Source organism: Myripristis murdjan, chromosome 19 (assembly GCF_902150065.1).
Source record: "Myripristis murdjan chromosome 19, fMyrMur1.1, whole genome shotgun sequence".
Taxonomy (NCBI): Eukaryota; Metazoa; Chordata; class Actinopteri; order Holocentriformes; family Holocentridae; genus Myripristis; species Myripristis murdjan.
Window position 1 is genome coordinate 13,803,826 of NC_043998.1, and position 15,942 is coordinate 13,819,767.

Here is a 15,942-nt window from a genome sequence, read left to right on the forward strand (position 1 = left end):
TTGCAGGCCTCCAAGCTTCTTCCACTAATTAATCAAACAAAATGCCGACAAAAGGGCAAATAAAAATTTAGCATTGTGGTGTCAAAAGTTTACTGTTCTGTTTGTTAACGCCCGCAAGAAAGGGGGCTGCAAATAGGTACTGCTTTGTTCTTTGGGGTCCTGAGCCAAAAATATTTTAGAGCCACTGATCTAGCTGTCCCTTAAAGTAAATACCTGCTTCGTCACTTTGATCTCTCTAATATGTGTTGGCATTTTAGCCCCTGGGTTTCTACAGTATGAGCCTTAAGCCGGTGATGCAGTGGTGTAATGGCCTGGGGATTGGACAGGCTGGGGCGTTAATGGCCATCGAAGAGGACAGCCCCAGCTTTTGTCTTTTGCCTTTGTGTCTGTCCATACCTGAACAGAAACAGACCCCTTTTCTGTTTCTCTGGGTCTCAGCCTTTATCTTGTTCTTTTCCAACTTTCTGCTGCCTACTTTTACTTTTTATTTATTTTACGCTCATTGCGTTACTCTTTCTTTCACATGCACATACTTTCTCACATTATAAGCGCCATCTCCCTTCCAGTCCCCCTCACTCTCTGTCTCTCTTGCCATCACTTTCCCTCGTTATCTCCACCTATCTTCCTATCTGATCTCATCTCAAGCTGCAACGACTTACAGTTTTATATCTCCACATTGCCTCCATCCATCTCCTGACCCCTATTTTCCATGTCTCCTTTAACCTTTTTTCCTCATAATTAAGTCGGACCTCCAAAGACTCCAAACTTTCTCATGACAATATATCCTTTTCTTCTAACTCTTTCTTCCTCTTCCTCCTACACATTTGTCTTTGCCAAATCATTCATTAGTATATTTTTTTGTTTTTTCTGCTTTATTATATACCACACACTGGAGAACAGCAGGAATGGATGGGATAGGGATGAGGCAAAAACACACACTGGAAACGTCAGATGTGTTTCAGTGGCCCAGTGGGCACCGCAAGCTTCAGATGTGCATCAAAAAACACTGCAGCAAGCTCTGCTCCAAACTCTGTTTGATTTTGGAGCATCAGTGGAAGACCAAAACATACACTTATCTGAAGATTTCTGCAACTGCAGCCACTACTTTCTTATTCTGAGCCAAAAAGACATAAATTGTATTTTTTTGTTGAGAACTAGGCTACAGAAACCCATGGATGAGGAAACGCTAATGAACAAAATATTAAACACCCTGTAAAATGCATTGTAAACTAAGTGGAGAATTTAGCTAGTGGCATACATTTAAGGCATGTAGACAAAATATGAATAGTATAGAGATTTGCAGGTGTTGTGCCTGGACTATGCAGCAGACTGTAGAAAAGGCCATGCAGTTGAAAATGTAATGTGGTAATGTTACCCATCCTGATGGTAAAAATGCATCTGCCATTGCTGCCAGTGCTCCAGATTGTAAGAATGTTCAAAAGGTCTAGAGCTGCTCATATATATCATCCATGTGAGTTTTAACTAATAATTTCTCCCCCCTCATTCCCCCTTCTGTTATCCTCAGGCAGCGCAGCAGATCATTGAGCTTCAGGAAGCAGCCCAAATCAATGCAGGACTCCAGCCGGCCAACCTGGGCCGCAACACCAGCCTGCATGACATGAAGACCGTGGTGAAGACCTGGAGGAACCGCCTGCCCATCGTCTCTGATGATCTGTCCCACTGGAGCAGCATCTTCATGTGGCGCCAGCACCACTACCAAGGTTAGCACACAGTGTACACCAAGCTTGCAGAATTTACAGTTTCTTGTTTGCTTATTTTTAATTTGCCTGGGGCGACATGCTAAAAAAAAAAAAAAAAAAAAAAAAAAGTCTGCAGCAGCATTTATATTAGCTGAAATCCACAAATTTCGTTTCCAGGTTAACTGGAAGTGAAATATGAAATGCAACATTTCCTCTGAAACACAATGATTCCTGTGATGTTCTGCCCTGGCAGTCTCTCACTACAACTACACCTTGAACATAAGCCAGGGTCCTATCCAAAAGGTTGTAGTTTAATGGAAATTTATCACATTTAAAATTACGCTGAGGTTAAGATTGCCTTCCTAAAATGCGGAGCACGCCCTGTACTGTCGCATCTACACAGGTCGTAAACTAGCAGGTGGCCCTTTTTCCACCTCTTTTGATAAGAGCCAAAGCTGCTAATTTTCTGGGACTGTTGCAGGGTTCAAAACATGGGACAGAAATGTTGGTTAACACTTTTACACTGACCTCAAGTCCCAGATGGGAGTGGGATTTTAGATGAGTGTAAAAAGGGTATAAGTTTGTGCTGTCAATTCATTGGTCTCAGAGTTGTGTTCAGATACATTACTTTTCTAAACGGTATGTACCTGGTACTCTGTGATACAACACATGCATGCTTAATAATAAGAGCAAGTGCATACACACGCACTGCCTCAGATTCCTGTTTAGGTTTTTGCTAGTTCCAGGAAGGGGTCTTCTTTAAAATGCCACAGTGTGCAGAACCCCCTCAGGGTCTCTGTACATTTCCAAATGTCAGCTCGCTAAGGCACTCTTTCTCTCTCACTGCAGGACAGACACTCTCACGCACACACACACACACACACACACACACACACACACACCACACTTTTACCTTGCTTGGTGCTTAGCTTTCTCCTGCGGTGACTTTGAAACCATTCAGAGAGGCAGCCACTGCAAAATGTGATGTCTCAAGCAACTTGAGCCCCGACTCATACTGAGAGGCCTTGAAATAATGATAGCAGTGGTTCTGCAGCGACACGCCAATAAAATCCACTTCATTTATACATGACAGGCTTCAAACTTAAGTTAGAGTGAAATGGAATTTTCTCAGTGAAATTTGTTACTATGGCCCATTTACTGTTCAGTATGTACGGTGTCCCTGGTACCCTCTTCTCCATCATGACCGCTGAGCCTTTTTAGTGCTGGAAGATCCAACATAGTTTATCTCTCAGTCCTCTTAGTCTCTCATTTGCTCATTGACTTCTTGGACCCTTTCACTGAGGGAAAAGCTGAATGTTTTGTCAAATTTTTTCACAGCAATAGTGACGGCGTATGAGACAAACACACAGCATGATCCCAACAACAACAACGCCATGTTGGGAGTTCATGCCTCAGCTTCTGCTATCATTCAGTACGGCAAGATTGGACGCAAACAGGTACGGGTACAGCAGCTGTTAGAAGTTGACCTGAGAAATGAAAGAAACTGAATTAAATGGAAAGGATAATAGAAAAGTTACAAGTGGAACTTGGGTTACACTGATACATTGTAACCACAAGGGTTTGGATTAGTGTATGAACAATGAAAAGCCATTTTTAATATTATGACTATCTTGAACATCTAGTGCCTAACTGCTGTTGTGAAAGCAAACTGTGTTTACTTTTTGTAATAATATCAAACCATTGTGTCTTCAGGGTTTGGTGAATGTGGCTTTGGACATCCTGAGTCGCATCCATACCATCCCCACAGTGCCCATTGTAGACTGCTTCCAGAAGATCAGACAGCAGGTCAAATGTTACCTGCAGCTGGCAGGTGTTATGGGCAAGAATGAATGCATGCAGGTAAGACAGATGGCCTCTCTGTCCTTCTATCCCTGTGTCTTGCCCTCTGTTGACACTGCAGACTACCACCAGTCACTGGAAGTCTATCAGTACAACCACAGCAGCGTTATGTTAACGCTGCCTTGTCAGCTCAGAAAAGCTAGCTCCAGCTGAACTTTAAGGTGACATTGCCCGTTTGCAGCCAGCAGCTTGCCATGTTGCTAAATATCCTAAATATTGCTGATACAGCTATAGCGAGCCATCAGCTAGCTGACATTGTCCAACATGCAGCAGGACAGCAGTGGGTTTCTGGTAGCATGAATGCAGACCAGACTCTTTGTTTGTCTCTGTGTTGATATTTGATGTGATGAAATCTTGTAAATCACAAAAATATTGCAGAGAACTAGGGAAACCAACTTTTGGTTTAATTTTCAATAATCCAGTTATGCATGAGCAGTAAATAGGTTGAATAAATCTTATTCATGTACCTGCAAAAGACTCAGACAGGGGTAGCGTATTTTCCTATTTGAGGTGAACACACTCGGTGTATTAAGTGTGGTTTAGGGGGTTGGTTGATTTTATTTCCGTCAGCAGCAGCTCGAGGGATAGTTAGTGGTACTTTGAGTGGGAAGAGTAGTGAGAGTCTAAAGAGTTTGGAGTGGCTCTAGGTGACAAGTTATAGCTGTGAGTCTTATAAGAGAGTGTAACTCAGGAGCTTGCTCTTAAGCCCGTGGAGCAGTCTGATTAATAGAAGTAGTTCAGCACACCACAAGTCATTAAAGTGCCAGTGGACACTCTTGTCTCTCTCTCCCTCCCTCTCTTTCTCTCTTCTATCTCATCTCGTCTGTGTCTCTCCCTCTCTTTCTCCTGCTACACATCGTTTGTCACAGCAGTACATAGGGGACACCTAATCAGAGGCTCACCATAATGGAAGTTTAGTTCCCTTAACACCTCTTTTCTTACTTCCTAATGAACACCTTGCAGCTTGTTTGTTTTTCACCTGTGATTATTGCCTTGTTTCAGGCAGAATATTGTGTTACCTGCATCCTGGTTCTTCTCCCTAGCATGACTGAAAGTTTCTTTTCTACACTTTTGTTGAATGTTAAGCCTCTGCTATTTTCCTCCCTGTTTTGCGTGGCCAGGGTTTGGAGGTGATAGAGTCAACCAACCTGAAGTACTTCACCAAGGAGATGACTGCCGAGTTCTACGCTCTCAAGGGCATGTTCCTGGCTCAAATCAATAAGTATGGTCACCAGAGTCCACTCTGGGTTTCGACTAATTTTCTGGCTCAATCTGAGGCCGTGTCTCACACTAAGCTGGGTAAATTGGAAAATGCCGTTTTGGTGGTAGACCACACAAATGTTTTCAGACCATTTTCCAAAAGCTAACCGTCCACATCACATTTTAAACACTTTGAGAGCATTTTCAAAATGCTCCATTTGCATCTGAATAGTGCTGACATAGTGTGGACAGAAGGTCAAAACGGAGAAATAAAGATGCCTTTTCAAATTTAGGCTTACTGTTTTCATGGCCCAACTATCTTGCTCAGACATTTCACCTTTGACCTGACTTGGGTTTGCTTCTCTCATTCCTTTTTGTTTAATTGTGTTTGCGTGTACCTCCGTGCCTCTCTCCTCTTCATAATCACGTCGTCAAAGTGTATCAGAGGTCCCTTACCTCAGCGTGGGTGTTGTATCCTGTCATAATGTGGCAGTCATCTTTAATCTGCACTTCTCACATCTAGCTGATGGCACCTCTGCGATGATGTTACTGTGTGAACTCACTGATGTGGCCTGGATATTACTTTACACCCATGTCATCGGTGTGTGACAGAATGTGTTCTTGCTGCAGGGGTTGCCTGTAGAGCGTACAACTATCCTCTATGCTTTTCATACACAACCACGCTTTAACACCCCCCATCGCCCTTCAACGCCTCCACTTCCTCATCATCTTTGACATGACATGGCGTCCTGAGGGGTAAACGACAAATTGGGAAAGGCTTATTAAATGTATATGCAGCTGAATAATTAACTTGAGGCAATTTGCAGGAATCTCTGGGATCAGCAGAACTTGCCTCCACCTCAGCAGGGTTTATTGCAATCATTAAGTTCCCCCAACACCGGGGGAGAATTAACAGCATAGAGGGGGTTAGGGGTTCAGAGAGAGAATGTGAGTGTGTCTGTGTAGGCGCGGGCGCATGTGTGCGTGCACAACCACAGGCGCTAAGGATTTTGGGATCATTCAATTAAATGGGTGTCAGAGATTTGACAGTCTGTTGGGTGTCTGTGCTCCTGTTGAGCTGGGTAGTGGAAACTGTTAATGTACTTTAACACTGGCAAAGTGACGGAGGCAACCCCATTAAGTATTTCTGGAGGGTCCTCGGCTCTGACTCCCATAGCAATCAAGCTCCCATTTCTTAATCACATGCCAAAATGCCTTTTATAATAACACATTTTAATTGATTGGCTTGGGAGACATTTCACTGTAAGTAAGCGGGAGAGTAGTTTTGGAAGTGCTCCTAAAATGGAGGTCCATTTACAAACTGTAGCTCAGCGAGGCTTTTTCATTGACAGGCCTGTCTTTATTTTGACAGCAGGGTAGAGCTTCCTGGGGTGCCCTTAGCATCTTATTTATTAATCAAAGCCTGAAAGGGGTGTAAAAATTATTCAAACGGCATGCCTACGGGTGGTTAGAAGCCAGCTTGGCGTGGTAAAAACAGCTGATGATACAGAATGTATTTCCCTGTCAGCATAAATGGTGCAGTCAGAGCTCGAGTCTCCTGCCAGATTTCACCTGTCTGTTTCTCTGCCTCCTGTTTAACAGTTTCTGAATGGAATACTGAAAGTGTGACTGCTAGATTGCAGCACCAGGATAAAAAAAAAAAAAAATCCCAAGGATTCTCAAGTGTATCTGCCTCCGGATTTCTCTAAGCTCCTGCAATGCTCTTCACACTCAGTGTATTTATATACAGATAAATATAGCCATTACGCAGAGGTTTTTACCTTGCTGTGGCTCTCTGTCATTCTTGATGAAATAGGAAGATGCTAAGCTGGAATGTCACCCAGTATTAAATGCATTGATCTGCACAGCTTGATAGGGTTGGGCTTGACTCATATTACATTATAGCAAAATGCCTGAACCCTTGGTGACTTTAATTCATGCTGGGTTAAATGCTTACTCTGTAATGCCAAGGGAAAAGCCTTGAAGATTACAGCGAATGAAATATGGTGCTTATTGATGTGTAGTACATAATTCAGAAAATGATCATCATAATCTGTTCCTTGCACACCCCGTCTTTCTCCTTTTCTCTGTCTCACCCCCCCTTCCCTCATCACATCCATCTCCCCGACTGTCCACTTTCTCCTCTTGCCCTTCCCTCTCACCCCCCCCCCCTTCTCCCTCAATCCCCTGCATTCCTGCTTCATTCTAACTTTACATTTGTCCACCCATTTTTATATTCCTCACCTTCCCCTTCTGTATCATGCCTTTGCTCACCTGCTCTCTGTCCTTTATATTCATCAAACTCTCTCCACCCTCACTGTTGTTCCAGGTCAGAAGAGGCCAACAAGGCCTTCTCTGCAGCCGTCCAGATGCACGATGTGCTGGTGAAGGCTTGGGCCATGTGGGGCGACTACCTGGAGAACATCTTTGTTAAGGATCGCCAGCTCCACCTCGGCGTCTCCGCCATCACCTGCTACCTCCACGCCTGCCGCCATCAGAATGAGAGCAAGTCCCGCAAATACCTGGCAAAGGTGAGACGATAGGAGTGGCGAGCTGTTTGAATACGTTCATGTTTGGCCATTGGTTTTAGGCCTTGGTTTAGGCCTATTGGGAAGAAGGCTTGTCAAGTGTTGATATCAGTAACATAATCAGTGCTGTCGGTTTATCTGTTGTGCACAGTTGTTGAGGACAAACGAGGGAAAGTGCTTTTTCTTTGTTTGGAACAATGTCAGCAAACCACCCTGGCACCAAACCCAAATTTCTGTACTATCAGCAGCCTCAATCGAGCCTTTTTTCAAATAGGGTCACTGCTAATTCCCTCGTTTCCTGACCCCATCTAGCCCATATGTTATTGGTGCTGATGAGAAGTAAGGCTCCTTTTTTCCCTTCCCCTCAGTCTCTGCCACAATTACAAGCAGGGAGTGGTGATTTGATCAATAACGGTCCAGTGGTAGTCAGCGTGGATAGGCTCCTACGACAGAGGGACAGTGGAGTGAAGGCTCTGGCACAGAGGTTAACAGACTAATGGCCTCCCCTGACGCTCCAATCTCAAAACCCTCTGCCTGGAGTGACCTTTCTCTAACAGGCAGGCCAACACTACTGTATCTACCAGTTACAGTGAGTCTGTGTGGGAGGTGAAGTGACTCCTCAATAACGAGCCCCCATGCTCTTCTGATTCCCGTCCTTCCAGAGGTTAGTACCAGTAATGTAGCAGGGCTGCTATCTGCTGTGGCAATAACTACAGCACCGGGCTTTACTGCGCTCCTCCATACTGTACAGAGAGAGACAGTGTGGGGGTCAGGTGGCGCTTGGTATCAGAAAATGAGGCAGTGTGAGATCAGATAACATCGGACTGTTCTCAAGAAGGAGCAGGACGTGGTGAAGTAATCAGAGCCCAGATACGGTGCAGAGCAGAGGCCTAGTCTTGGTTGATGATATCCTCAAAAGGAGAGACCATTCCCTCAGAGATCATTGTGATATGGAGAGAGTGCCAGGTCTTTGTGGGGGTGATGGCTGTATAGCAGAAATACCACTCTTTTCCCAGGTGTATGTTCACATGAAACATGAGATGTACATCATTTGAACAAACTAATGCCTGCTCTTATAAATTGACATGTAATAGTAATGCAAATGTTGGTGCTATTTATGTAACTTTATCCTAACTTAAGTTGTGTTTGATAAACTGGATCCTGTGTATCTCAAAGTAATATGTAGCATTTAGCAATACAACTCTTTATACTCTATTGCAGATGTGTGGTATTTTGTGATGAAATCTTCTTTTTTAATTAGTCCTGACGAAGCTCCCCTATTTTCTTTGGACTTAAGTTTTTATCGGGCCCAGCATAATATATTTCCCCACCAATAGAGTGAAGGTAAAAAAAAGGATTGTTTAGTAAAATAAGGAGCTCCCGGAGGCAGTATTCAGTCACGCTGTTGGAGACACTTGTACAAATCATCAAGACAGTCATCAAGTTGTGGTTTACTGTTCAAATTTGGATGGACTACTTTAGAGACCAATGAAATGCAGAATGGTTGGTGCGTCTTATTAGCTCCCTCCTCTTTTCCACAATAAATTGGCGAGCTTCTTCCAAACTTTTCACTCTTTGCAGAGGAGAAAGCCTGGGAACGAGGTCACGTTTTAACCGCTATCTCTCTAGTTCAATCACGTCACCTGAGGGATTAAAACATCTTTCCCAAGCTGCCGGCTGAACCTCTGCTTTCAAACGGCCACAAAAAGAGTCAGATGTAAGAGTTTTGTCCAGAGAGCTAATTACCAACTACATCTGTCTGTCATGTTGGATAAAGGGTCTTTCCAGCTCACCATTTGCACCAGGCATTATCACCATTATCTGGCTGCTACTAGCTTCATATTCCAATTAGCTGTTTTTCTGGCGTGTTGGAAGTAGAGAGGGAGAGTCTGCTGACCCCTGGTATTGTGCTGCATGGACTGCCAAGCTGGTTTGGCATTGCTTAGTGCTGATGGATGAAGCGAGATGACCAGTCATTATCAGTAATTATACACAAGCTGTGTAGCCTGGTTGGCTCACTGAAGAGGGGCCATTGGGAGTTGAGAGGGGTTAATGTCTTCATCATCACGTAGATGCACACACACTGGCACACCGGGGGAGGAGAGATCACCTCCACATTGGCTCAGCTTTGATCACTGTAAGCATTGCCAAGATCTAGTTGTTCATTCCTCTGCAGCTGCCTTCTGTAAGCAGTGTCAGTGAACCAGCAATAGTCTGATTAATGATGGGGCCTTTACCGCTTGCTACTCAATGCATTTACTGTAGTTACTTTATTTTGTAATTTATGGAATATTAATTTTACAGCCTTATACCCAGCATGTTCCATTTAGTCTTATTTCTGGTTTCTTTTCCTTCCCCGATTTCCCACCCTCCCTCCTCACATTTTCAGATGATTTTCTTTTTCTTTTTCGGCAGGTGTTGTGGCTGCTCAGCTTCGATGACAAGAACACACTGGCGGACGCTGTGGACAAGTACTGCATTGGAGTTCCGCCCATCCAGTGGTTGGCATGGATACCGCAGCTGCTTACCTGCCTGGTGGGGTCGGAGGGCAAACCACTGCTCAACCTAATCAGCCAGGTGAGATGTTTACAAAACCACCTATCCCACTGTCACATCTAAATCCCCACAACAAGCCAAAAGCCTCTTAGTCTGAAAACAATGGAAACAGCTGTCAAGTGGCTTTAGTTAACAAATAAGTCAGGGAATTAATTTAATTAATTTAATTTTTTCCTACCCTCTCTTGGTTTTCAGTATTCCAGTCACTTACCTGTCTGGATTGTGCCCCGCCCATCAGTCGTCTTCTGTTTTTTTCTGCTTCTTCCATCCAATGGTGGCAGCACATCTGGCTGTTGCGTTAGCATTAGTGCTCATGCTCTTTCTAATCAAAATAAATTAAGTGCATTCACGCCAAAGTGGCCTCTCTCCAGCATTCTATTTACCAAATTAAGCATTCCGCATTATTCCGCCGTCACTTTTATGGCAATTTATTTGCTTTCACTGGTCCCCAGTGAGATGGTTTTTAAATTATTTGTTCAAGGAATGATTATAAAGTTAATATCGCACGCATCCGCACTGCGGGAACAGAGCTAGTAATTAAACGGAGGACTAATTTGCTTTGGTTAATGGAGTATTATTTCCGCACAATTTGAAGAGGGTGATCTTCAAAGAGTAGTCTGCTATAACAAACAGCCTTCCTCTCAGCAGAGCAGAAATACTGAATAGAGGATATGAAGGAAAGAGTTGAGGACAGAAGGAAGGAGAAAAGACAAGGTTCAATAAAGCAAGTGGGCAGTGAGAGATAAATGTAGGAACATGTAAAGACAGACTGAGCGTGATGAAGCGACGACTACTCTGGGAATCCCCTCCATTTCATTTTTAGCATGCAGATGAAGAGGAAACATCTCACTGATAGCTGATGGTTTGTCACGCTTATGACAAACTGGTCTGTTGGAACAGAAAAGGCAGCAAAGTCAGCTGTTCAGTGAATGAAGTGTAAGTGCAGTGTAAGAGCATCATTTTAATTTACGCTGTTATTCTAGGTGAATTAAAAGGGAGAGTGTCTTGCTCAAGGGTACTTACATAAGCCACATAATTGTTAGGCAGATCAAAGCAGAGACCTCAAGGTGACAGTGCAGCCACTCTAACCAGTAGGCCTCCTCCCTCATGCATGTATATGAATGGATGTCAATGGGTTATTGTAGGGATTTGCCATCTGTAAAGTAGCAGGCCTCCTTTTAGTCTGCCTCATCAGCCTGTAATGATTGAAGGGTAAAAGGTTGACACTCTTTCTTCCTCCCTTTCCCTTTTTTGTGTAAAGAGAAAAGCACCTTTTAATGCATGGCAGGCTTTATCTCGGCTGCTCACCTGAATTATTTAGAGTTTCTCTGCGGCGGCGGGATGTTTAAAAAACGTACAGTGAAATATTGATGAAGGTGAGGAGAAGAGCGCCTGGGGGCAGGTGGGGAGATGACTCACAAGTTAACAGAGAATCTTAACACCCCTCCCCGTGCACCCCTACCCTCCTTGGCAGCCCCCTCCTCCTCATGCACCGCTCGCCCTCTTCCCCTCGGCCCACCTCAGCCTCACCAAAATATGACATTTCTTATCTCCCCATTAGTGCGTTGATCTCTGGTTCCTCCTCTTCCTCGCTGCCCCCCTTCCTCCTCTTTCATCTTTAATGCTGCTGTTAACCGCCACTTAGAACTTCCCTCTTCGTTTTTGCTCCTGCCTCCAGTACCTCACTTCTCATCTCTACAGTTTATTTTTCTCTTTAAATCTTTCTCCTCTCACTCTACATTTGTACAATATGGAAAAGTGTGGGAAGATATGAAACTATATAGATATACATATATGGAGATAGATAGGTAGATAGGCAGATAGATAGAGATAGATATAGATATAAACTGCATGCGATATGTAACAGTGAGGAGTAGACCAAGAGAAAAGATAATATGTGAACAGCTACAGAGCTACACACTTTTGAGACATATTCACTTTCCAGATAATATTCACATGTGCAGATTTACAGATCAGTTTAATGTCCAACAAAGGCACATATAAATCGAACACCCAGATTTAAAACGTGTGCATATTGAAGACATGGACATGGCTAGCGGTGCTATAATGGGACAGGTAGTTTACAAATGGTTTGTGAACTACCTGTGCACTGGACTTACCATTTCAGATAGCTGAGGCTGGAGCTGTTTGGACAGTGTGACGGTTATAGGTGCAAAAGAGCAGCTAAAGCGGTGGGAGGTGGGTCAAGGTGGAGGCTGAAAGTGCACTGTAGCATTAGGAGGTGGGAAGTGTTGCACAGTATGGAGCTCAATTTAGTTCTCATTCTTCTGCCTCCAAGCCATCCAGGCCGAGCCTTACAACAGAACCATCCTTTTTATACCAGTTTGTTGATCCTGCCTGTCTGTGTGATGCATACATTTAAAGACCTGAGCCTTGAATAAGAGGCGAACCATCTGCTCTGCCCCCTTCTGCTCAGTTGCTCCATAAATGCAGTACACTTAACTTTGTTGATGTGCACACCTAGAGCAGGTTTTTCTATAAGTAGAGAGCTGCTATGCTGCAGAGCAGTGCTTTCCATAGTTCACCTTTTTGCTGCAGTGATACCATTTGGCACCTCTGGTACTAAAAAAAAACAGCTCCAGTAAATTCTTTGGTCCCTGTTCGACATGTTGGACTCAGAAGACCCAACAGAACCCTTGTGGCAAGACTACTGCGCTGTTTACTGTGGATTGGTCACACACTGATGAGAGCCAATCTAACTATAATGTTTACATTCATGTTGGTGTAGAGCCATAATGTTGTTTCGTTGATCATGAGGACGATGAGGACCAGATTCAGCAGCAGCTTGAGAAACTGAAAAGAAGCAAGACGGAAGCAAGTAGTTGCATTCAAGGGATTTGTTTACTTAGGCATGAGCCTAAGTAAAAATAAAATTGCACAAGTTGTAAAACCATATGTAAATAAATAATTTCCCCTGAAGTCAGATGAAACATAAATGGTAAGTAGAGCTGGATCTAGTGCCAGTTCCTGTTTTCTCCCATTTGGGCTAGTCCTTGTTTCTGTGCAATGGAAAAGGGTCCTTAGTCCAAGGCTAAATACGTTCTGATGTCTCTTTGACCCTAGACAGATTTAAAACCTTAGCTAGTTGATGTTTAACCTCGATGTGTGTAGCATGAGAATCCCTCTCTGATGTCGTGGGCTAAAAGTCACAGAAATGTGGATCTAGTTAGAGAAAGCTTAGAGGTTCTCAAATCCTTTTAGCCTCAGGCTAAGTGTAGAAAGAGCCTCCTTTTCTTTATTTCTCTGTCTCACTCCTGTGTCCCCCCTCCACCTTTAGTGGTATTGAGCCCAGTCTGGTGACCAGGGTGTGGAGGTATCCCTTTCTGCCCTGCAGGCATATAGCAGGCCTAGAGGGGATCAGGTAGCTTTCTAATGGCAGCCCAGGAAATAATGCTCCGAGACCTGAGAGAACTTTGTGGTTTGGGCCTCCACCAACACTCCATGGGCCTAAAGCCAGATTCAGAGATCTGTCTCGCCTGCAATTCAAGACCACCCTATCTGTAAACATGTGATATTGACTTCTGGAAGTGCTTTTTTTTTTTTTTTTTTTTACGTCAGCATATGCTTTTAAAGAACTACAGATATCCATTGTTGCCCCCCTGGCGTTTTGGGGAGGGATGTCACAGCTCATGTTCTACCTTTAGGTTCCAGCTTTGTACTGTCACAGTGATAGCCTTGTGCCACACACACAAGTACATCAGTGTCGAATTGAGTTTATCTCTCATTCAGTGGGTTACTTTACAATTTCTGTCCGTGATTTGTAACAGCAGCTGCCTTCTGATGTATTAGGATGTAAAGTTGTGGTAAGGTTAAGTGTGTTATTAGGTTGATGGCCACAGAAAGGGGGCGTTGGAGAATTGGGTCTGAGCTGGTAAGAGTATGTCTGGGAATTTATCCACACTTTTAGAGGATGTAGTGTATTAGAGTAAATGTCTAGTATTTCTATATCTCTATTTAACCTGACAGGACCAAGCAAATGTTTAAGAAACTAAAGTGAATCAAATAATCAAATAGTGGACTGTGTGCTTTTTTATTTGTTTTCTCTGCCACCTTCCTAACATCTGTGCTAGGAAGGTGTTGGTTTGAGCCATCATTCTCTAGTGGAAGATTGTCAAGCCATTGACTCAAAGCATAAGTGGGTGTGTGGTGTCCAGTAAAATACATTTAGAGGAGTTAGAACTAACATAAGGAAAAGTAATATCTAGAGAGCAAGCTGGTTACTTTTATATCTAGTTCTGAGGAGCATGCCAGTAACTTTTGAAGATACATTCAATGATAGCAATGTGATATCAGCAAGCTACTGACACAGCTAAGCTACCTAGATGCTGTTTACCTAGCTAACGAGTGATGCTTGGTGCAGTGAGCTGTGTCATGGGCACCTGAGACGCCTACAGACGATGAAATGCACCTGCTGCATTACTTAGGAGTCAAGCTGAACTAAGTTTGGGGCGAATTTGCTCTTTGTTAAAAACTTGAAACATCTTATATCCTAACTTCAACCATTAAGCCTGCCAATGTTGTCAGCGACTTCTGTCGAAAGTCTGGAGGGCAATTTCATCATCAGTCACATTCAGTTTTGTAATTCAGCCATGAAGTGTTTTAACTTCCCCTAACTCCCCTGACTCAAAGCTTCAAACACTCACTGTTACAGCAGAGGTCTCTGGCTGTATCAGTATGATCACACACACATGCACATGCACACACACACACACACACACACACACACACACATACACACAGTCTCTTCTTTCTGTCTGCCTCGTCTCTCTACTCTGCGGGCCTAAGGGGGAGTCTTTGAAATGTAATCTGTGACCCTCTTTTATCTGCTAGGTGGGACGAGTGTATCCCCAGGCTGTCTACTTCCCCATCCGCACCCTTTACCTGACGCTCAAGATCGAGCAGAGGGAGCGCTACAAAAGTGGTAAGTAAACACGGCTGGCTGCAGTGCGCTGCCTCGTAACAACACTCTGAACATTAAAAGCTCCTTTCTGCTGCTGCCCTGCTGAGATATTGAAATTGAAAGTGCATACAGTGCACGTGTGTGTCACCTGTGCTGATAGTACATCCATTATGCTCTCCATGTACAGCGTAATGGGCGTGTCGTCATAAGATTCGAGAAATAACAAGTCTGAGATTTAGTTGTGCTTTGGAAGTGTTTGTCCTTCTTTTTTCTCCCTACTTGCCTTTTTCCACCTCTTACTACTTTCTACTTTTATGTCTCCTCTCTTGAATTATTCCTGTCATAACCCTTCCTTTCTCCCCACCTCCCCAACCTCCTCCCCTCCTTCCTGACATTTTCCTCTTCATATCTCTGACATCTTATCTCCTCTTTGACTCCCTGCCCTCCCTTCCCTACACTTTCCTCTCCTCCCAGATGCATCTGGACAGCAGCAGCCCAGTTCAGTGGGGGCCCAGGCTCATTCAGGCGCCTCAGACCCGGGTCCAATCCGTGCCACGGCCCCAATGTGGCGCTGCAGCCGCATCATGCACATGCAGCGGGAGCTCCACCCCACCCTACTCTCGTCCCTAGAGGGCATTGTGGACCAGATGGTCTGGTTCAGGGAGAACTGGCATGAAGAGGTGAGAGGAACAAAGGTGCTGGTGTCGTTTGTGTGTGTGCGTCCTTAGTAGATCAGATGGTGAGAAAACAGTATATGTGCGTGCAAGTGTCTTATTGAATCTGTGTGCATGTGAGAAAGCAAGTTTGTGCACACATCTTGGGTATATGTGTGCACGCCACCTGGTCAACCAGATGACCACAGTTTGGCACCGCCTGCCTCCCCGGTGGGCTGACACATCTGTTTAGTCTAAGGCGTTACCCCGACTTGTCTGGAGCCGTGACAAGGTCATCACTTTCCCCCGTTCCTTATCTAAACCAAGGCGTTGCCATAAACAGATCAGAACAGAGCGTCTTGACCACTGTAGTTACGGCAAGCGATATTTAAGCTTGCACTTATAACCTCATCATCCTTTGCTGGTCTGTTTTCAAATCGATTTTCAAGTCGAAACACATGTTGACCAAAATCATCCATTCACCCAGCCCCCTAACCCTCACCCCCAAACAAGATAATACAGTG

General features: G+C 44.2%; 1 protein-coding gene across 2 annotated transcripts in view; it reads left to right on the top strand.

Moving 5' to 3' along the window:
* The window catches only part of trrap (transformation/transcription domain-associated protein), a 100,432-nt gene that overhangs the window by 67,720 nt on the left and 16,770 nt on the right, over window positions 1–15,942 (top strand). For both annotated transcript variants that reach the window (XM_030077163.1, XM_030077164.1), the window contains exons 58-65: window positions 1,526–1,721; window positions 3,039–3,157; window positions 3,414–3,560; window positions 4,682–4,782; window positions 7,090–7,291; window positions 9,704–9,865; window positions 14,696–14,786; window positions 15,240–15,445. In XM_030077163.1, the coding sequence (XP_029933023.1) occupies window positions 1,526–1,721; window positions 3,039–3,157; window positions 3,414–3,560; window positions 4,682–4,782; window positions 7,090–7,291; window positions 9,704–9,865; window positions 14,696–14,786; window positions 15,240–15,445 (1,224 nt within the window). The remainder of the gene's footprint in view (window positions 1–1,525; window positions 1,722–3,038; window positions 3,158–3,413; window positions 3,561–4,681; window positions 4,783–7,089; window positions 7,292–9,703; window positions 9,866–14,695; window positions 14,787–15,239; window positions 15,446–15,942) is intronic.